General features: G+C 45.1%; 1 protein-coding gene and 1 long non-coding RNA gene across 20 annotated transcripts in view; one reads left to right on the top strand and one right to left on the bottom strand.

The window, feature by feature from the left end:
- Positions 1–21,618, bottom strand: part of LOC138206959 (muscleblind-like protein 2a) — a 48,145-nt gene that overhangs the window by 9,742 nt on the left and 16,785 nt on the right. For 13 of the 19 annotated variants that reach the window (XM_069163873.1, XM_069163891.1, XM_069163874.1 and 10 more), the window contains 5 exons: positions 7,994–8,158; positions 7,061–7,264; positions 4,819–5,079; positions 1,689–1,742; positions 1,063–1,213 (listed from right to left, as the gene is read on the bottom strand). In XM_069163873.1, coding sequence (XP_069019974.1) covers positions 1,063–1,213; positions 1,689–1,742; positions 4,819–5,079; positions 7,061–7,264; positions 7,994–8,158 — 835 coding nt within the window. The remainder of the gene's footprint in view (positions 1–1,062; positions 1,214–1,688; positions 1,743–4,818; positions 5,080–7,060; positions 7,265–7,993; positions 8,159–21,618) is intronic. The other 6 variants (XM_069163889.1, XM_069163890.1, XM_069163886.1 and 3 more) reach the window with 2 other exon arrangements.
- Positions 16,411–17,177, top strand: LOC138207136 (uncharacterized). The gene is made up of 3 exons (XR_011179004.1): positions 16,411–16,477; positions 16,909–17,003; positions 17,089–17,177. It is a non-coding gene; the product is annotated as an uncharacterized lncRNA (long non-coding RNA).

Below are 21,618 nucleotides of genomic sequence, written 5' to 3'. Positions count from 1 at the left end.
CGGACAGCAGCATCATGCAGTGTCAGCATAACGATGTGCACAGGCTTCCATCCAGATCTGCGTCACATGACGATGGGCGGGGTTTACAGCAGCAGGACCATTCAGGTACACTGTCACACAAATATTACATGTTGTGGAGAAACCCCACCCATCTGAAACAGATCAGTGAAAAAAACAAAAAAGGTTTGCGAACAGGAGTTTGACCCGGGGCTTCTTCCCACACAGATCCAGAGAGAGGGAGGCATCTTAACACCGAGAGGAACAAAAAGAGCAGGTAGTGTAAAGAGCGAGGGGTGGGAATCTTATCCTCCTGACTCATGAGTGGAGCTGCAGGCTCCCGCGTTAGCCGCAGTTAACTCATTCAGCGGGTGACCCGAGGGCCCTGAAGCCACTCTGTGTGAGGAGCGGACTGAGACTGTTTTTGTTGTCGGGGAAGAACTGAAGAGGAATAAGAGAGAGGGCCTGAATTCATTTGTAAAATTGGAACGATATTGCTTTTCTAAAAAAAAAAATACAACGGAAAGGAAAAATCCAATATCAGTTTCTGTCAAGAGAGATTAAATACACACAAAAAAGGCTTCCTTTGCTTCTTTTTTTTTTCTAAAAAGTAATACATGTTTTCTATTATTTCGTCCTTCAAAGTGGGGCCTAAACATAGTTACAGAGCCTCCTTTGTAATGCTTGTCCATCACAACGGCAGGTGTATCATATGGAGGTGGTAATATATCACATCTTTTTTTATTGCTCGGATCAAAGCCTGCGCTGCCCTTCCACCTGGCAGCAATTAGGTGTTTATATTAGCAGGCAGCAGATCAAAGTTTGGGGATGGCACGGTGAATAGTTGAAACGCACCATCACGGCGGAGCTCTGTGTGTGCACATGAATCCAGTTTAAAAATGAAATATAGGACTGGGTTGTTTTTTTTAGCATGTGATAAGTTTTCGATGGATGGAAGGACAGCTGAGCACAAATCGAGCTGCGTGTGTGTGTGTGTGTGTGTGTGTGTGTGTGCTCTGCATACCTATGAGTGTTTCTATCTGTGTACCGACGTGGAGCTCCTACCTGTGGGAAAGAAAGCGGGCTGCTGGAGCTGTGCGTTGGCCAGCGCCTGCTGGTAGTGCAAAACACTGGGGTTGAACAGCGAGCTCGCTCCGTTGCTCTTCTCAAGTGCTTGTCTCTTTGGTAGCGGCTGGAGGATGCCGTGGGGGAACGCCTGGCCACCGAAAAACACAAACACACACACGCACACGCACACGCACACACACACACACACACACACGCACACACAACAGAAGCACAGCAGGTTTGAACTGTAGACTTCCACAAGTCAACACTACTATTTCCTACATTTGTTATTTGTCTACGCACAGCACAACAAAGGCAAAAATGGAAACTGGTTGTAACTATCACAAGGACAATGAGAAACTACACCGTAGCAAGGCAATCATCAACAACACATTAAAAGAAAGAAGAGTGATAACTGGAATTACTTTAACATTACGTTGTTCACTTCATAAATGTAAAATATTATCTAAAATTGCCACTGGTGATCATAAATGATAAATATTTATACATTTACGTGTCTTACAAGGTTTCACAAAAACAAAAGAGCCAAATTAAATTTTGTGAGTGGCTACAGTACAATTAAAGAAGCTACATGCAAAGCAAAAGGTGAAAGGTCAAAGTACCAGGTCTACAGTTGCCTCGAGGGGTCGCTTCATTGCTTTGGCAGTCGACTGAGTCTTTAATTAGCAGGCAGCGAGCACATGATGGCAGTGGGCCAATGGGATTCAAGCGTATTAACATACAGGTAACAGCAAGCAGAGGTGCGTCATGGGGGACAGCATTGCATTGTGGATAGGTGAGAAGGAAAAAAACAAACAAAAATAATCTGAATGCAAGTATACCACATACAAAACAATAGGCATGCACATAAACAAAAAAATTGTTTTGTTTACTTTAAAGAAACATTGCTACTTTTTTTTTGAATTAGTACAAAAGCAAAAAAAGCATCTACATTAACCTTTGGTTAAAAAAAAGAAAAAAAAAAAGCAAGATTGTATGATGTACTTCAACACTACTGGGAAAGCATTTAGCAGTAACGATTTCTCAACAAGGAAGTAGACTTTTGAAAAATATCAAAAAAGCAGTAAACACAACTGATTCAGACTAGAAATACTGATCTGTACAGTAGGTTTCCAACACTACAGTCCTACACACACAGTGGTTACAAGTGCTCCTGGAGTACTTTGGGCCTGAGGAATGTCTAAAACATGCACAACAGACTGGGATGTGAGTAGGGTCTGGTCAAAGCGATCAACTCTCACTGGACACGTTTGTGTGTGTGGGCAGATTTTAAACTGCAGATGAGCTGGCGGTTGCTGCCGTCTCCTAACAAAAAAATAGTTTAGCGGTCGCATCCTTTTTTCTGGAGTGCTGTCAGGTCACCTAGCGACCGATGCTCGAGCTAAGGCTGCGTCGTGAGGGGCGTTGTTAGTGTGATCAATGGACTCGGGGAGGTGACACGATGTGAGGCGACGTTACGGTTTGATAACAGAATGTGGAGCTCTGTTTATTCTTAAACGCCTACATCAAAGGTCTTAAAGTCTAGAAGCGGTTAACGTTTACATGTCTAATATTAGTTTATTGCTTTTGTTAATTTATTCAAAACGGCCTAACATTTGATGTCACTGCAGAGAAGAGGAAGACAAAAAAAAAGATGACATGGATGTGATGCACACAGCAACTTACGGGGTCCATGCACAAGCCTCTCGCTTCACGTATGTGGATTTTCTAGCAGCACAAATCCTTTTAAATAGCGACAATGCGTTGCTGATGCACTGCGGTGTTAACAGACTTCAACACTGTTGGTTAGTTCAAAATGGAAGATGGTCTATTAAAAGTGGCGTGAAAAGCAAAGATGACTGCATTCGACTTGCGATGAGGAAGAAGATCACAGCGTGGCAAGCAAACACACAATGTGGCACAGTAAAAACAACATAATCTCAGGAGCACGATCTTTTTACTGTAACTGCGTCAGTTAATGTGTAACCTTATCTACAGTACACGTTATCCTATTTGCTTTCGATTTCAAAAAAGAAAAAAGAAAAGTGAATTATGGAGAATGATATTTGCAGCAGTGCAGCAATACAGGTTTTATGGGTCTCTGCTTCGATAAAAGGGCTAAAAGAAAATTGGATTAAAGGTGCTGACTAAAAAAAAAAATCATTGTCCTAAGGTTAACCCTCTTCACCTCTGGCACAGATTGTAACTGCTGAAGGTATTTTGGGAATTGGGTCATAAAGTTGATGAACTGGGGTGTATGAGGAACAAAAGGGGGAGTACGAAGCACGGGATTGTAAAAGATAAACTAAATCTTCTCGTTTGACAGAGCATTGTGTACCTGACGGGGATGTTGTCGAGCTGCACCTTTAAGAAAACAGCACTGTCAGGTCAACATCAGGTTATACCGCCTGGAGGTCTCAGGCTCTCATTTATTTATGCATATTGGTGGTTTCCTGCTTTCATGCAGCTGCTGCCATGTGCACAAACCGAACGCCTTATCATCCACACCGTGGACTCGTGGAGGGAAGAGAGAGGGAGCAAGCAGCGATGGAGCCAGCCAATGAGAGGTATGTGCAACGCATCAAGCATGCCCATGCCATGGAGGGAGAAAAAATAAAATAAAAAATTCAGCCAGCACACTGGTGCTGAGACAGGGTGTGCGAGTGCAGCAGCCGAAAGGACCATTCAGAAGAAGCCACTCAGAGCCTGGGGGGGAAGTGGGGAGCAGCCACGGCACAAACTCTCCTCATGGTCTGTCTGTCTGTCTGTCTGTCAGTCTGTCTGTCAGTCTGTCTGTCTCTTCCTCAGCCTGCTGGGGGATTTTTGCATCTAAAAGGCAGAGGAGGGTAAAAAAAAACCAACTCCCCACCCGACTTGCTACATCCTCATCCATCCCAGATTCAATTTGCACTGATCTGCAGAGAACCGCACTTATCATTGAGAGCAGTGGGGTGGGGGTGGGGGTGGAGGGTGGAGGGGTGGAGGGGTAGGGGGGGGGCTGGTGAGCCAGCACATTGTCTCTGTATGAACCAAGGGCATTGGAAAATAAAAAGAGGACTGCGGTGAGATAATAACAGATTGTTCTTGCGGCGTTACACCGATGCGTTTAGGTCTCACTAAACCCTGTTTATTTTAGACAACGGCCTCTCTTTGGGACGACTATTGTACACTGGAGTCTGCTAGAATAAACCAGCAGAGGGTTTTTTTGTACAGTAATAAAGCAGCGCTCCACATTTTATGTTACTGTAGGTGACATCATCTGCTGCATGTGTTTAAAACTTCAGTAAGTGAAGATGATGTGTAATAATGTCGTGTGTGTTCAGTGAGTTCATGTGACTTTAACTGGTTTATACTCTGAAGTGATTTAAAAAAACAAAAAACAGGAATTGTTCTTACAATAAGTGTTTGGCTGTGTTTAGTTGGCAAACAGCTACAGTGTGTATTCCTGGACATACAGTAGTCTCTGATCTTTAATTTAAAATATATATGTTTTATGTTTTATACCAGAATACCTGTGCTAATATTAATTTCACTGAGTGTGTGAAAAATACAGAATATATTGTTTTGAAAGAAATATCTAAAAGCTTTAAATGATTTGAATTTCAGTACTGTGTATAGGAGCTTTAAATCACCTCTCTGTCTCTGTGTAAACAGTCTGTACAAGCAGAAACCTTGTGAAAGTGAAGCCTGTGTGTTTCCTGCTCTATCTCCTGCTGGAGTTACAGTGGGTGGGCTGTGGTGCTGAGCTCTCACCATGGCTGCAGCTGTGGCGGCGGCTTGCGCTGCCACAGCTGTCTGGTTGGCCTGGTGTTGGGCGGCCTTAATCTTGGCCTGCAGGTGGGCCGGGGGGTGGAAGTACTTGCACTTCTCGCGAGAGCAGCGGCTCTTGATGTAGTCCATGCAGACGGTGACCGTGTTGTCGCTGGTGTCGATCATCGGGCTGTCGCTCGGGTGGGCGAAGCGGCAGTCCGTCTCGCCGCGGGCACAGTTGCCCCGCTGGAACTCGCGGCAAACCTGGGAGCAGGAGAGGCAGGTGGACACACACACACACACACACACACACACACACACACACACACACACACACACACACAGATGTGTGCGCACACAAAGAGAAAACAAAGAAATACACAGTGAGAATGCTTCCCTTGCCAGGAAACAATAAAAGGTAGCATCTTGGATCTAAATATTCTTATTAGATTTTTTTTTGAAGGTATTTTACATATTTAACTAGTCCACCAAGTCCTTTTCACACAAAGTCTAATTTATTTAGTGCAAAAAACACTTGTATATAGGAAGTGTTGCACAGTCTTGAACCGACATAATAATGCTCTATATTCTATAACTGAGGAAACCGCTCAGTTTCTACGATGTTCTTGCGCATTAAATGAAATTAAAAAAATTGCACAAGCAGCAGTGACAAGCAGGACACCAGGTTTATAACTAAAAGATAACAAATGGTGCAATATTAAACACAACCTGTGAAATACGGTATAGATGTTTGCTTCTTTTTCTCCGAGTAGAAGTGTCGTAATCATATTAATTCTGCCCCAGCCTTAATTTACAATAGAGTATTTTAAAAGAGTTAACGCATGCAAGGAGAAAAACTAACAAAAAAAGGTAACCAGACATCTGTTATTTTAGTATAAATGAGTTTTGGGCTCAAGAAAATGTGAGCGAACCGTAACGTGAGCTGAAGCCAGATGATCGCTGTCAGTGTTCAACTGTTCAGAGCCTGATCACAGGGGGATCTGCTTTTGACTGGCACTCTGGGACTGAGACACACATATACTATTCAGCACACATATGTAAAAACTGGTGCACACACATGATGGCTCTGTGTGGGAGTGTATAAGTGTCTCGGAGGGATACTGTTTCATTAGAGCCGGCTTCATTTAGTTGCTAAGTGATAACACTCCTGCAGAAAAAAAACACATACAGGCACACACCTACGCATCACCTCCAGGTCTTAGGGAGATTGTTGTTTATCTTTATAAATGTAGTGAAAAAAACAACAACAAAAAACTCCTCCTCATGCACTCTTTCACAATCACCGAGCTACTCTCATTCAGAGTTGTTTGCCAGGAGGCAGATGGAGACGGCTGAAGTTGCCGTAACTGTGGCTGTCTAGCGAGTACCAGTTTGTGTTGAGCAGATTCCAATTTAAAATCACAGTAATTACACCATCTCGTCTTCTGTTGCGCACCGTGTCTCTGACACGAGCCGTAACTATTTCTGTAAGCAATAACACAATCGTGTTCCTCAACTTATGCTTAAGGATGGTGGCGGACACAGAGGTGGTAAAGAGGTAATTGAGAAGGGAGCCTGATCGTGATGTTTCGATAAGAAATTACTCGATACGTCTTTCTGTCTGGCCCTTCTGCTTATTAATTCTACTGCAGTTACAAATGCCACCAGGCCTTTTATTTTAAATAAACAAAACTTGATGTGAGGTTTAATTATTTTAATATAATTACAGGCTTCTGTAAAAATCCCTCTTTATAAGCCTGAATTGCTTATTTGGGTTTATTCCAAGGAAACTTCACAATGTATTTATTCATGTCATTAATTACTTGCTTAAAAAACAGAATGCTAAAAACTTGCTTACCCTTTCGGGTCCTTGTCGAAGGCAATTAATACAACAAATGGCTGCATTTAAAGAGTTCATTGATATTCAAAGTGAAATCTAATTCAGAGGTTAAAGGTGAGTTTTAATGCTGCGTCCACATAGCCGTATTGTAATTGTTTCTAACGCCTGTGGTAACTCAGGATGTAGTTAATATATTTCCAGTGTATAAAAAAATCTTTTACACCTGTTTTTGGAACTACAGTATCAAAAAATGCTGTGGAACTATAAAATATACTCACTCATTCACCCATAATAACAGTGAGAGGTTGCCATAATTATATTTGACGAGCTCAAAGAGAGCATTAGCTGTGATCAGCTGCTGGTTTTGTCTGCGAGAGCGTGCGAGACTCTGATTGGGTGCGTCACCTCCAGCTTGTCTGTGCGCAGAAGTTTCTGGCCGGAGGAGGAGCCGCCGGTCACGGAGACGGGCGGGCTGCCGGGGACGATGACGGGCGTGTTGGGCAGGATGTCGGTGGGCACCAGGCCCATGCTGTGGGACATCGGAGTCAGGTAGGGCGTGTAGCTCAGACCTGCGGTGGATCCCAGCCCCTGGGTGACTGGAAACGTCTGCTGCACAGAGACAGAAGCAGGAGTTAGTGACACCGATTTCAAGAGTCAAAAAAAAAAGTCACGTAGAACAATATAGATGTAACGTGATGTACGTAGGGAGGTGGTGGGTGAAAGGCAGAAAGAGGGTACAGGGATGGAAAAGAGAAAAGGGACACCGGAGACAAATGAAGGGAGGTGCAGCTGTGCAGCGTTAGGTGTGAGAAAGACGAGAGGTGAGATGAGGAGTGTGACGGAGCCGAGGGAACAGAGAGGAAAAAGTGGAGAGAGAGAGAGAGAGAGAGAGAGAGGGAAGTAAGGGTAGAAACAAAAGAGGAGCTTGAGGTTGTTTTTTTTGTTTTTTTAACCTCTATGTTAGATTTTGCTGAGCATGCATGTTCTTTTTCGGCTACGCCTCGCCTTACATTGATGCAGTTAAACACACCTGGCAGCTGCCCAGCGCAACCAGAGTCTACTCCCATCACGAGTTCTGTGCTTTGTACGAGGGCATTACATCATCATAATAATTGCAATAACATATTTATGATCTTCGTAGAGTGAGTCGCTAACAGGCTGAGAGGTGCGATAAAGTATTTAAACGTAGGCAGTAAAAATGTTCTGCAACGCACTTGGCATGATTTCAGTGAAACTTGTGCTTGCGTGAAAGGTAACGTCAGTCAAAACCAGAATGAAATCCAAACTATTTAACTGCTATTTTCTCATTGAGTCACGCTGCAGCGATGCCACACTAACCACAGGCTGCATGGTGGTGCCGGGGATCATGAACTGCATCTGCTGAGCCAACATGGCGGCCGCCGTCTTCTGCTGGATCAGGTTATTTCGCCCGTTGATCTCCAGCTGGGTCTTCAGGTGAGCGGGCGGGTGGAGGTATTTGCAGTTCTCTCGTGTGCAACGGCCCTGAGCGTAAAAAAAACAACAAAAAAAACCCACAACGTTGATGGGAGAAAGAGGAAAAAGAGAGACACAAACCAGGTCATTAGCAGTCTTGTCTGAAAACTTGAAGCCTCTGATCCTCAGCAGTGAGGTGAAAATCTTTTGATGATAAAGTGATGATGAACAGGTTGTGTGTCTGCCTGAAGAAGTGGCAGATATGTGGGCATTGATTTTTTAACACAGACTCCAAAATATGAAGTGGTTGAAGGCGTCATACATATTCATGTGTGTGTCTCATCCGAGTGAGTGTGAAACATATAAAATCAGGAGGAGCGCAGAGATCGCTACCAAAGCCCAGTTTCTTGGTCATGCCAGCATCACGGACACACTTACAAGCCAGGATTCAGTGCAGGCAGCAAAATGAATGAAGGTAGAGATCAAAAAATGTTGACCTCTTGTTCTGATTCTCGCTGCACTTTGCCATCACGACTAAATCTCTGCAGATTTTTTGACGGACAGATCTGTCCGGCATCCTCTGTGGAAATGCAAATGCGGGGTTGGCAGGGTCAGGCTCACAGAAACCCTAGTGGATAAAGGCAATTACACTGTCAACCCAGAGGCTAATGGCAAACACAATAATCCAGTATGGATCCTCACTGCGGTGGTTATTGCGAGGAAAGTGGGTGGAGGAGAGGAGAGAGGTCAGGAGGGAGCCACAAAGTGAAAGGTGGAGCTGGAAAAAGAGGCTGGAGCTGTGGGGAGGATGAAAAGGAAACGGTGAAGACTCCTTCTGATCTGAATTAGTAGAGGGGAAAGGACAGATAGCAGGGACAGGCCACGGAGACAAAAGGAGAGGACACGTCATGACCGCCATGACCCGGCGAGTCTTGGTGAATATGTGAAGGAGGGCAGAGGAGACTGAAGCCAAATTAGAGCATGAGGAGGTCAGCTGCTTTGTCCGAATACCCCTTCAGTCTATGACAGGAGTGACCCACAGCACAGTGGACTGATTAGCAGTATCATCCTCATCATTTCTCTAATTCCCTTTTATATGGAAATATGACAGGTCTGTCTCGTGCCCTCGCAGTGATTGGTTATTACTGAGTCTAATAACTCAAGTGCTGCACTCAAAGTGCAGAAACCAACACACACAATCAGGGATAACTGTCTTGGACATCGGCTGCTGAAGGCAGGACAAAATAATTATGCTTTAATTATGTCTAAATATGTCAGGAAAACATATCGTGCATCCCTACACGTTATAAGGACAAACCACCAGGCAAAGTACAGTCTGTGTCTGAGGCCGCCGGGTGCAATGATTTGTATTATATTTGACAGACTTCGGGACTCCAGCTGAGAGGTGCAATGATTTGTGAAACTGGCAATGACCCAGAAGAGCCCGCCTCCAGTAGTAGGATATATTAATAATATATCAACATCCTGAAATTATGATTATTTTTTTAATAGTATCTGGAGTCAAAACTACTGTGCTGCTTCGAAGCTACAGCAGGATGCTTCCTGATGATCTTAAATGACACCAGAGTCCTTTTTACCACACGTATAAAATATATTGAAGCACAATAACGTCACAGCACTGACGGTTAGAAATACTGTGATGCTTGGATTTGTTCTGGAAGCAGCAAGTGCATGAAATAAATTAAAACAATACATTATTCTTATTCTTACTATTCTTAGAAATGCACATAACTGGAACACATCCCAGGGGCTGTGATGCAAATGAACAAAAGCATTATATGGTTTTTTTTTTTCTGTTAACACAAAAAGGCTTCAAAAATGTCACTTGTCAGACATGTTAGATATCGGTTTCTGAATAATAATTTCATGTAATCTAATATTTTCCAATTAGAGCCAATGTGTAGGACATGCTGCGCTGGCTCACTGACACTGATGAGATTTACTTCAGTGTAAACGTGGCAAAACATGCCTATTAAAATGAAAATGTGTTAGTGTAGATGGAGATCAATAATTGGCATTCTTTGGAGACCAGATAGTATCGAAGCAATTCTACATGTCCACGCCGAGAGCTTTGTTCTTCTACAAAAGGTGAGCAAGCAAACAGACGAGAACTTTTAATCAAGCCCAGCTCGAGGTAGCAGCCCGGCTCGCACTGTAAATAACCAATACTCCTCAAGTCTCATCAAAAGGAAAACTAATAAAAGCCAGCCGCCCTGTTCTTCCTGACAGATATTAAAGACACCCCACAGAGCATCAAACACCCCCGGAGCATTGTTACAACTACTTCAGCTGATCTGAACACCGGGAGAGCTCAGCCACAAAACACTGTCGACACTGTCGGCGTCGACGCTGGCAGACAACACGTTAAACACTCACACAGACCCGGCAGCAGCTCTGTAATATTCAGAGTCACGAGTCAGAAGAGAATGACCTCGACGGCCTCGTGTCAAAGCAGCGGTGGGTAACTGATACCCCCCCCCCCCACCACCACCACCACCACCCTCCCTCCCTCCCCCTCCCTTCACGGTTCGCACGCACGCACAAAATCACACCTGCCCACACATATGCATATTAAATCACTCGATCACAACAAGCATCACCACACACACACACACACACACACACACACACACACACACACACACACACACACACACACACACACACACACACACACACACACAGACTTGTGTTCAGCTCTGTCCAGACCAAGAGGAATAATGATAGCACAGAACCCTCCGACCAAAAATCTCAGAAGGGTCGAAGCCGAGTGGAGCCGTGTGCATCGCCACCGTCAAAGATGTGTCTGTGTGTGTGTGTTTGTGTGTGTGTGTGTGTGTGTGTTTGTGTGTGTCTTGTGTACCAGTGTCCACAAGAGAAAATGCGTAGGCAGGTGTAACTGCATGTGTGCAGGGAGAGTCTGTGTGGGCGGGTGTGACTCTGTGTGTATGTGTGTGTGACTCTGTGTGTGTGTGTGTGTGACTCTGTGTGTGTGTGTGTGTGTGTGTGTGTGTGTGTGACTCTGTGTGTGTTTGTGTGTGTGACTCTGTGTGTGTGTGTGTGTGTGTGTGTGTGTGTGTGTGTGTGTGTGTGTGTGTGTGTGTGTGTGTGTGTGTGTGTGTGTGTGACTCTGTGTGTGTGTGTGTGTGTGTGTGTGTGTGTGTGTGTGTGTGTGTGTGTGTGTGTGTGTGACTCTGTGTGTGTGTGTGTGTGTGTGTGTGTGTGTGTGTGTGTGTGTGTGTGTGTGTGTGTGTGTGTGTGTGTGTGTGTGTGTGTGGTGCTGAGGCTGAGCTCTGGACAGCATCCCAAACCGAGTCTGCAGGGAGTCACAGCATCATCCTCGCGCACCACCGAGATCACCGACTCCGGCGGCCACACCGCCGACCCTCACCACGCACCTCGTCGGTTGTGTGGACTCAGAGCCGAGCCATTACCTCTTTTTTTTGTGCTCCATAAGTGACATATGCGTTTTGCGATTGCTCATCATTATTCCCCATTTAAAGTGATGAGGTAAATGGTGGTGAAGCTACTTGGGAGAGTGTTTTATGACGCTCATGCGCTGTCTCACTAAGTGCACGCCTTGGACGCCTTTCATCTTGTCAAACTTTGTTTGAGAGCTTTTTCTCACTGATGTATTCATGATCTATCGCAGCATTGTGCTTGGTCTTTGCATAAATTAAGCTGAATTCATCTTCCTTCTTTGTCTAATTTGGAGGTGGAAGAAGCAATAAAAATAAGTACCTTGGACAGGGCTGCCATGGTAATAGAAATTCCAGCACTTTTCAAATGCTGTGAAAGAATTCAATGCTTCATTTTAGTATATAAACTTTCATTATAGGAAGTAGATTGAGTTATCACACAATGTCACATACAGTAGAATAAAATCTATATCCACCTCCACCCAAGTATCCACGTGGTGTTTTAGGTTCCTCACTACATCCTGGTATGTTCAGGTACGCAGAGGACGATGAAATACGATCCGGGAGGAGCCGTTTGAGTGACAGACGACACTAAGACGGACACTAAAAAATACTGCAGAGTGGTTTTACTGGCTTAAACTCCTGGAGGTCAAAATGTTTAATATTGAGGAGGGTATGGATTGGCTGTAAATATGGTTAAATGGCATCAAAAGAGGATTCATTGAATAATTCCAGCCGTACTGTGAGGTCAGGCTCTCCAAGGCTATATCAAGGGCTACTCATTTCCTAGAATAGACACAGCTGTGATGATAATTGTACCCCCCTCCCCCCCCCCCCCACACACAAACATATAGTGATGTATTCACTAAACTCAGGGAGGTGTTAATTCATTGGAGCTGTGCACAGCGGTTACCGAGCTTTCACCCACATCACGTCTCTCTGATTAGCTCCGAGCGAACTCTTCACATCTGCTTTATCGCAGAAGTGATTCTTGCTTTAATAAAACATGTTAAGGCCAATTGCAGGAACGACGCAGCGACGGCTGAGCATAGCAATTACCAAAACATTCGGAGTGCGATAATAATGATCATCATCGACGAAGGGGGTCCGGGGCTGCGGTTGGAGAGACCGCGCTCGAGGATTCAGAGCACATAGGATGAGGTAAGCGTTGTGGAAAAGCAGCACTGCATCACGTATAAAGAAGAAGGAGAGCGCTTATGGCTGGTGGTTTCAGCAGGGAGGTGGTTCAGAGGCAGCACGCGTGGCTGATGACACTGCAGCAGCATCACCTGGGTTTTAAACCTCTATTCTAGCTATACACACACACACACACACACACACACACACACACACACACACACACACACACACACACACACACACACACACACACACACAGAGAGAGAGCAAGTGCACGGTGCCTTCTGTCTCACCCACCCAGAGCACAGCAGAAATCCATTCATTGCGGGCATTGCCTTCGAGCAGCTGTCAATGAAAAGGGTCTTTGAAAGCACCACGGCACCTCTGTGTAGTGTGTGTAGCCATAGCTACGGGGGGAAATTATTACCTTTCACCATCACGTGACTATTTCTGATTGTGGGCTGCACGGTCGCTCGTGTCTCTACGAACGCTATGACCCATGCTTTGGGAAACACTAATAACGGCTTTGGTTCTGATTGGATAATTATCTCCTTGATTTCGAAGTGGCAAACAAATGACATTGAAGGAGACATCAAAGATAAATGATCAGTCACTTTCACCTGAGAGAGAGGTTGTGTTCAACAGCTTATGAAATTAGATATTACTCCTCGCATGTTCTTCAAATCCCAAAGTTTTCATGTAGTAATGTCAATAAAAATGTGTTCCCAGAGGGGAAGGTGATGAAGACAGCTAATTTCATAGACAGATGAGGATTACACTCCTTTCACCCATGCAAGATCCTTCAGTTGTTTTTGGTTCTTGTAATTAGAGCCCATTAATTATTTCTGGAAATCCATCCGGGCAGAAAACTTCATTATTTTTTTTTAATTCATAAAACAGCCGTGAATGTTAGAAGTTTCTCCTTTTCAAGAGGCTTCTATTCATGTGCGTTCTTTGATATTTGGCTGCTGATTTGTCACCTTATTCTGCTTTTAGTGAATTTGGACAGGACTGTATGTTAAATAGTTACAGCACGCCGCTTCAGGCGAACGAGTTTTCACTAATCACTGCAGCGTCAAACTTTTAATAGTTTTTCTTTGCCATTTAACTGTTTTATTGATGAGTCAGTTAGTCTAATAACATTAGTCATTCACAATTTTCACAATTAATGAATCATGTAAGCAATTTATTAAGTAAAAAGATCTTTCTTTATCAGATTACAGCCTCTCAATGGTGACCAGCTGCTGCTTTTCTCTTTTTACATTATTTAAATTGAGTATCTTTTATTTCTGGGTTGTTGATCAGATAAAACAAGCAATCTGAAGGCCTCTTCATGGGGGTTGTGAAATTGTAAGGATCATTTGTATGCTATTTGTTTTGAATGATTAAATAATGCATTGCCTATTCAAAAAAATATCTCCAGATTAATATATAATCAAACCATCCGTTAGTTGCAACCACTGAAAGGAAGCATAAATTAGTTTTTTTTCTCCAGCTGGAATCAGACAAGTGCACACAATGTTCAGTTGACAAACCTTTAGCAAAGAGAACGAGGCGGCGGCAAACACAAGGAAAACATTTACCGCAGCGAACACGATTGGCACGAGAACACAAAAAGCCCGATTCACCCAAACACGGCGACGGAGGGCTGCTGAGGAGGGTACCACATTTTCTTCTGCCCAAACATGACATAACTATCACACTGCAACTCTCCCAACCGTGGCCCACAGCTGCACAGGCAGGACGAAGCCCTTCGAGGGGAAACATCCTCTGACCGTGTACATTTTGATCTGCCAATGATCCACTTCTTTGTCGTCATTTTGTTCTTTTTCTGCTGATTTCAGTGTCTTTCCACAATCAACAGATTCACGATGGTAACCACATCAAGACAGACAAGGACCGACTATCTTGTGAGTCAGCAGTGCCCCTTGAGTGCCCAATATTAAATAAATGTACTACTGTTATCCCTTAAAGCAAGACAAATCGGACAGAAGGAAAAATCAGATGTTATTTATTTTTTTTTTTATAATAACTACCGCAACACAGTAGACACACTCAATAAGAGCCATTATTATGCCTCCTGGACGTGCCGCACATCCTCTCAAATATAATGGTCCGTGTATAATGGCCACCGGCATCCCCGGCCTAAGCTTTAGCCTGGCATCTTCATCAGTGCTCGAAACCCTTTCCACGACCCCCAACCTCCTTCATCAGCCCGGCTGAATGGTCAGAGCGATGACTGTTGTGTGTCTGTGGGTGGCACAGACACAGAGGGCCAGTCTTCCACCCCCTCTGCAGAATAGCGCTTCAGTTGTGGGCCCCCTCCGTTCACCACTGTAACATTTGCATTTTGCCGTGAATGGGCGCTCTATCCTCGGGCCCGCTGCAGAGAGCGGCTGCCTATAGGCCAACGGAGGAGCTGTAAATGTCCTCGTAAAGGTGGCTGGGAACGGGCCTTATTATCGCACCGCCGCGCCTCCGATCGGCCCTTAATAGGGAAACTGGTGGCCGGGCGCTTCTCCGGGATGGACACGCTGAAAATGAGCCATTGCTTTTCTTCCCCACATCACCACTTCAAACCCTGAAACAATATCGATGAATTAGGAAGAGTCAAATCTTGGGAATCGGAGATGTGTGCGTGCGCATGCATTTCTCCATTAAGCCCCCATTTTCTCCAGCAGCAGAGGAGGCTTCACATATCTGAGCCCTCATGATGTCCTTGTGAGGCGAGCACAGCGCTCAGTGACATGATCAATGGGGGTGTGATTGGCAGTATTGGCAGGCTGCAATCCAGGAAAACCAATCAGGGAGGATCATGGGAAGAAGAGTTTGGAAACATGCAGGGTCAACACAAAAAAAAGGCAGGCATCAAGACGTCCAAATCAAGCTCACAAAATATACAATAAAATACCCACAAAGACACTTTTACATGCCTTTTTTTTTTTTTTTTTTTTTAATAAATAAGGCTGGTATATCTCAAAGCATCTGGACTTCGGGTGGCTGTAACAAAGTCTTCCCCCCTCCGTTTATCCAATTGTCCTTCTCAGCGTGAAAGTAGGAGGGCCGCTGTGAGACACTGACACACATTTTTCTGACATGAAGCCTGTGATACGTGTAATCCCCTTACAGCATAGCCGAACAACCTGTTGTATCCCAACTGACCAACATATCTCTTTCTTCTCTCCGTCTCTCGCTGCCTCGTCTCCACAGTGTTATATTTATATCCTGCCAGGCCTTCTGCACCGTTGAGAAATATTGCACAACTCATCCTTTTTGCCGAATGTTTTGTTTACTGATATTTGCATTTGTGGCTGTGAATATCCAAGTAAGAGCATTTCTCTGGGCTCCACCGGAAGTGATATTGAAATGATCGGTTCCAGGAGGTTACGCCTCACCTACACATTTCTCCAAACATAAAACCCGGCTTTGCTTTCTGTCTGTTAGTCTTCCAGTTCACGTTCACAAAGTCTGTCCTTCTCTCTCTCTCCGTTCTCAGTTTACCCCCGAAAGGGTCTTGTTTTCTTTTTTCCAGGGACACGAACAGCTGGTTGTAACAGTTCACGAGGAAACCACTTTGGTGAAAGCCCCCAGCTATGAGACGGCAACAGGACAGGCGGTCCAGTGCTCAGAAAAACAGAAGAAGTAGACCCAGTGATCCCAGCACCCGGTAGAGTAGCGAGGCGCTGGATGCACATGGACAGGGCTTCCCTTTATCCTCAACCACAGAGAACGCCGCCTCTTACGGATCTTGTTTTGTTTTTGGGGCTCTAATGGATCTGTTTGAAGCGGTGAGGCTCCAGGACAGCAGGTAACACTGAAAATCCATTTTGAAACGATAGCCAAAGGCTTTTTGCTTATCTTTGGGCCGGTAATGGAGAACAGGAATCAATGGTGAACGGTGGGTAAGAAGCGGCCATTTAAACCCAGCTGCCTGCTCCTTTTCAGCTCTGATTATATTGTAATCAGGTATATTTGGATATGAGACTAAACTACAATTAACAATGTGAGTGAATACAAACAAGAAAATATCATTGCAATGGACAGAAACCAGGTCATTTAAAAACAAAAGCTTGCTTGCTTTTTTTTCTTCACCTCTGAGACACAACACACACACACACACACACACACACACACACACACACACACACACACACACACACACACACACAGCAGACACATAAGACTGTGTCGCCTCAGCAGTAAATAAGTGCCTTTGTTTCACCATCTGTAATCCCACAGATGAAGGAACGGTCCTGCTGCTGACACGCCTGAGATTACCCAAGGAGAGAGAGAGAGGAGGAGATTCACCCACAGAGGGGGAGAGTGGGATCAAGGTGAGGTAATATATGGTTGTTGTTGTTTTTTTCTTGTTTGTTTGTCCCGGTATCTTTGGACATCATGAATCTTTTCACCCTGCAGGCCTCGAGAGCAAACACTCCCACCTCCATCTGAGATGTGTAATAAAGGCCGTCTGTGCTGAGCGAGCGTCTTAAGCCACTGAAAGCGTCCATTTATCTTGTTTTAACGGACGCCACTTCAACATTTCATCAGTCTCTCCTTTGATCACGCTGTCGGCTCGTACGTCTGTGTGCTAACATCTCGGCATAGTTGCGCATCAGCTGAAAATCACATGCTCGTGTTATGACTGATGTCGTCAGCTGAGCTCCAGGAAATGTTATAAAATGTTTGTCCAGATTCTAAACGATAATTAAATGATAACACATCTAAATGATGTAGTAAGTAATAAGTGATTCATCCTTTCACAACGTAAAGAAATGCATACAGATAAAAGCACCCACATGCTGATGCAAAGTATGTGTGAAGCGTATCAATGTGTTACTGTTCACCCAAAAAAAAAGAAGCTTATTCAGCTGGTTTTGGTGGAGCTCAGCTATGTGAATAAATGTTACTAAACATGAGTCGCTTGATGTGATCGGTACCAAATATATGGCTGATTGCAAGTAAATAATAAGAAAGTCTGTGATGTATTCTGCTCATAATCTGCATAAAGGTGCTTTATAGGTGGTTTTCTGCACTTGTACACCTAAGTTGTCTGCAAGACAGAGACACGAGACCATTAGTAGCCGTGCGGCTGCAACGGCACCGTAGCGAGGCACCCGGCAAAGCCCTGGTCCCCGTTGCTAATCCAGCTGGAGGCTGGAGCCCTGCTCCAGTTAATCTGATCATCTGTGACCTGCTGAGACATGAAACCCACCCTCCAGAGCTCATTTAATCTGCACACACAAACAAAAAACGTGCACGAGCGCAGCACGTGGAGGGACGCCGGCGCGGAGCCGGCAGGTACGCACATAAACACCGCTCGTTTAGACGGCACGTTTTGAAGCTGAGCAGCACTTTCCCACACTTCTACAACTCCTGAAGGAAAGGCCCGGCTGTGACATTGCCACCTCTCAGTCTGTTGATCGGTGAGTCACAGCTAAAAAAGACGGCGGCATTAACCTGCTTCCAGCAAGCTGTCATTTTCTCTACGCAGCCCTGCGCTGAAATGACAGCGGTCCTTCGGCCGACTTCAACTAGCCGGAGCAGTGAAAGGTTTCATGGAAATAGGTTACGTGATGTTGATGTCCTACTTTGAAAAGAACTGTGCCACAGGCCCTGGAGGAAACCGCAGAAAGCCACGAGGCCTTATTTCCAATTTCATAATGTGTTAATGTGTTAACAGCTACAATTTCAATCCCTCTCAAGCGATCAAAGTCGAAACAAAAAAATGAAACGACAACTGCTAACGAGAGAAATTAAACAAACGACGCGAGATATATATCGAATTGTTTGGTGTTTTTTTTTTGGGCAAAAAGGCGAACCTGCGTCTTCTTTCCCTGTTGACACTATCGACCGCGTGTCAGGGCGTGTTGAGGAGTTGTGTAAATCCATAAAACAGATAAAGGAGGATAATGATATGGAAGGGAGAGAGCAGATCTATTCATCAAAGCCTCTTTCTAACACACTCAGCAGATAGAGGCAGAAATGTTGCATGGCTGCTTACTCTCCAGTTTGGAGATTAAAGCTGTGGCTGCCGACAAAAAAAAAAAAAAGTTGAGGAGTGCAGGTTTCTAATTCAAACAGAGAGTCCGGTTACTGAGTTACACTGGTACTGGAAACGTATCTCGGATCATACTGGAGATAAAAATAAAAGAAAGAAAAAAAAGTCACACCCCCTGTACACGTGATGAGACTTAAAACCTCACCAGGAGACAAATAAACCAGACGCAGATAGAAATGAGAATATCGCACAAATGTCTTCAAACGAAGGATTGCGCAACCATCGGGGAATAAAGCGCAGCATCGCCCGGATCAGCATGTTGTTTGTTGGCGGTGGTGATGAGACCTCAGAGGCCATCGCTCTCCTCCCGCGGGCCCGAGAGACTCCCACACGGAGATGATGAAAACAGTCCTCGTAAGACCGAGAGCAGCGACGGAGGGGGAGAGCTGATTTGGTTAAACTGGAGAGGTGCCCTTCGGTCAGAGAACAGAGATCAATAGACCGAGGGGCAGCTCTTTATCTTAAAATCGTCAGGTGCCGGTAAACATATCGATCGCGCTATTCACTCGTGAACATCACCCAGTTCGTTTTCCTGTTTTTTTCTCCGAGGTGAGCTTTAGCTTGTGGATGTGAATGAGTCACCAAAGAGAGCGAGAGGCGGACTGGATTGAGTACGGAAATGCAAATAGTACGATCAGAGATTTTTTGATTTAACAAGTGTTTGGTTTATCAAGCATGAAATTATTTTATTTTTTTAGTAAAGGAATAAATTACTAGCAGTGTGCACCTGAGCCACTGACGGATAACGGTTTTGATCTGAGGTGCCGGTCGGCGCCTCTCACCGTCCCACCTTCATTCCCTCGCCCGACGTGGGCTCGGCCGACTCTGTGAGGGTGCGCGCTGCCAATTAGTGTCCCCCACCTGTCGCCGTGGGTCGCTGGTGCAGGCGTCTGCTGGGTGTGAAATTGGCCATCTCGCTTTCATCCATGAACTTTGCGTGCTCCCCCCCCACACATGCACACGGGGGGGCACACGGGCACAGTGTGCAGCTATGACCCACAGTTGACCTTTACGGTATGGCCACCCTGTGTAGTAGGGGAAAGGGCCATGAGTGTGATAGGAATAATACCTCCAGCTTGGACGGGGTATTAAAGCCACTCTTCCTCCTAGAATAGCAGCACATTACCACACATGGCTTCCAAAGATATTCAAAAGCTTTGTACTCTCCCTCTTTGTAGTGATGTCTTGTGCACATTCCCAGGCGTCAGAAATAAACTTCTTCTTCTTCCCGTTAGGAATGATGCAAATGACTACAGAAAACACAAGTAGTAATAAACAGGACTAATCCTTCCGTAAAAAAACCCATCTATTTATATTGCAGCTGTGGGATTTCATACTGAGCTAAAAAGAGAGGCATCAATAAAACCGAGTCTGACGTAGCAGATCGCGAATTAGTCTGAAAACCTTTACAGCACCCAGCTCTCCCACTAACCAGCCTTTCATTCCCTAATACGAGAACCATTTACACAGACTCCGAGACCGTCATTGAGACAAGCTCTTTCAAATTACCCCAATTTGGAGCTGCTAGTCTCGCCAATGAAGCCCTGATGTCTTAGAGAAAGGCGAGATTGGCTTTGACTGAATTGTCTACTGTAACCTCGTGCCACCGACTGTAACAGCGGCATTGTTTGGAGCGATCGGGCCACATTATCTTATCACCCCGATTTAATCCTTTCACCCAGTCTAATGAGATAAATGATTTCCTTTCCACTATGTATATAGGGTGAAGGCGGAGATTTAGGATTTAAAGATCATGTGGAGGAAGAAAAGCACTCAGCTTTCAGCCTCTGCAGCGCAGCAGACAGCATAGGGAGCGTTTCCCAACGAATTATGCCAGGTTCCACTTTTACCACGCGGCCCGCTGCTGCCGCTCATCAAGCACTGAATGGGATATGAGTCAGAGCACTTCTCGGAGAAAGGAGGAGTTCACACAGGGCACGCTCCATTGTCACTTGGATTTTTTTGAGAAGGCGATGCCGTGTCAATCACTGTCAGCGCAGTTTATACTCCTCACTTCATCCACAGAATAATTCTCACAGCAGCATGTAGGCTTTGACATGCTCAGCACTTGACATGTCTTCACGTGGGATTGGGGTGTCATGGTAGGCCGGTTTGACACAGACCAATAGTCGAGGAAGAAAGTGGAGGGAACCCGTTCTGGGAAGATTGCAGTTCTGTTGCCTCATTAGATGGAACCAATTAAGAAGATCTCTGTCTCATTATAAAGGCTGGCCCCTGGGAGACAGCTGGGCCTGTCTGTCCAACTGTTTATAGCTCCCTAGGTGTGTGTCTGTGTGTGTGTGTGTGAGTGTGTGTGTGTGTGTGTGTGTGTGTGCGCCTACGAGCCGAGGGTGGCTGGACGGGAATCGTGGAGCATCTTGAGCGCCGCATCTCTGCAAGTTTGTCCAATTTTTAATCAGAGGAGAATTAAAAGAAGCCTCGGGGAAGCAGTCAACACATTTCATCAATTTGAATGGGCCACAGCGAAACGCCATATGCTTCAGTATACCGGCGGTCCAGGGAACATACTGTTGAGAGCAGTCGGCATCGCTGCCCTGTCCAGGAAATTTAAAAAAAAAAACACAGAAGGCTGAAGCCGCTGATTTTCCGAGCACAATATACGTTTTTAACTAAAATCATGTAAGGTGAGATTTCACTGAATAAAGCACACAACTAAATGCTCCTCTCTGGCAACCCGAGTCGGTCTCTGAGTGATGATGAACCTACGTATCAATAATTAATGAGACCAATACGAAAGGTCAAGCGCACAGCAAGCCTCCTGCCTGACTTGCCACAGATCTGCCTTTGGCTTTACTGCAGAGGCGCTCGCAACAGCAACAACTACTGCAGCAGGAAGGCGGTTTGAGTCCAGCTGGCTTTGAAATAAT

The sequence above is a fragment of the Embiotoca jacksoni genome, unplaced genomic scaffold, assembly GCF_022577435.1.
Source record: "Embiotoca jacksoni isolate LCO1_2020_lvr unplaced genomic scaffold, fEmbJac1.0.p SCAF_30, whole genome shotgun sequence".
Lineage (NCBI taxonomy): Eukaryota > Metazoa > Chordata > Actinopteri > Embiotocidae > Embiotoca > Embiotoca jacksoni.
This window is presented reverse-complemented; position numbering and strand designations above follow the sequence as displayed.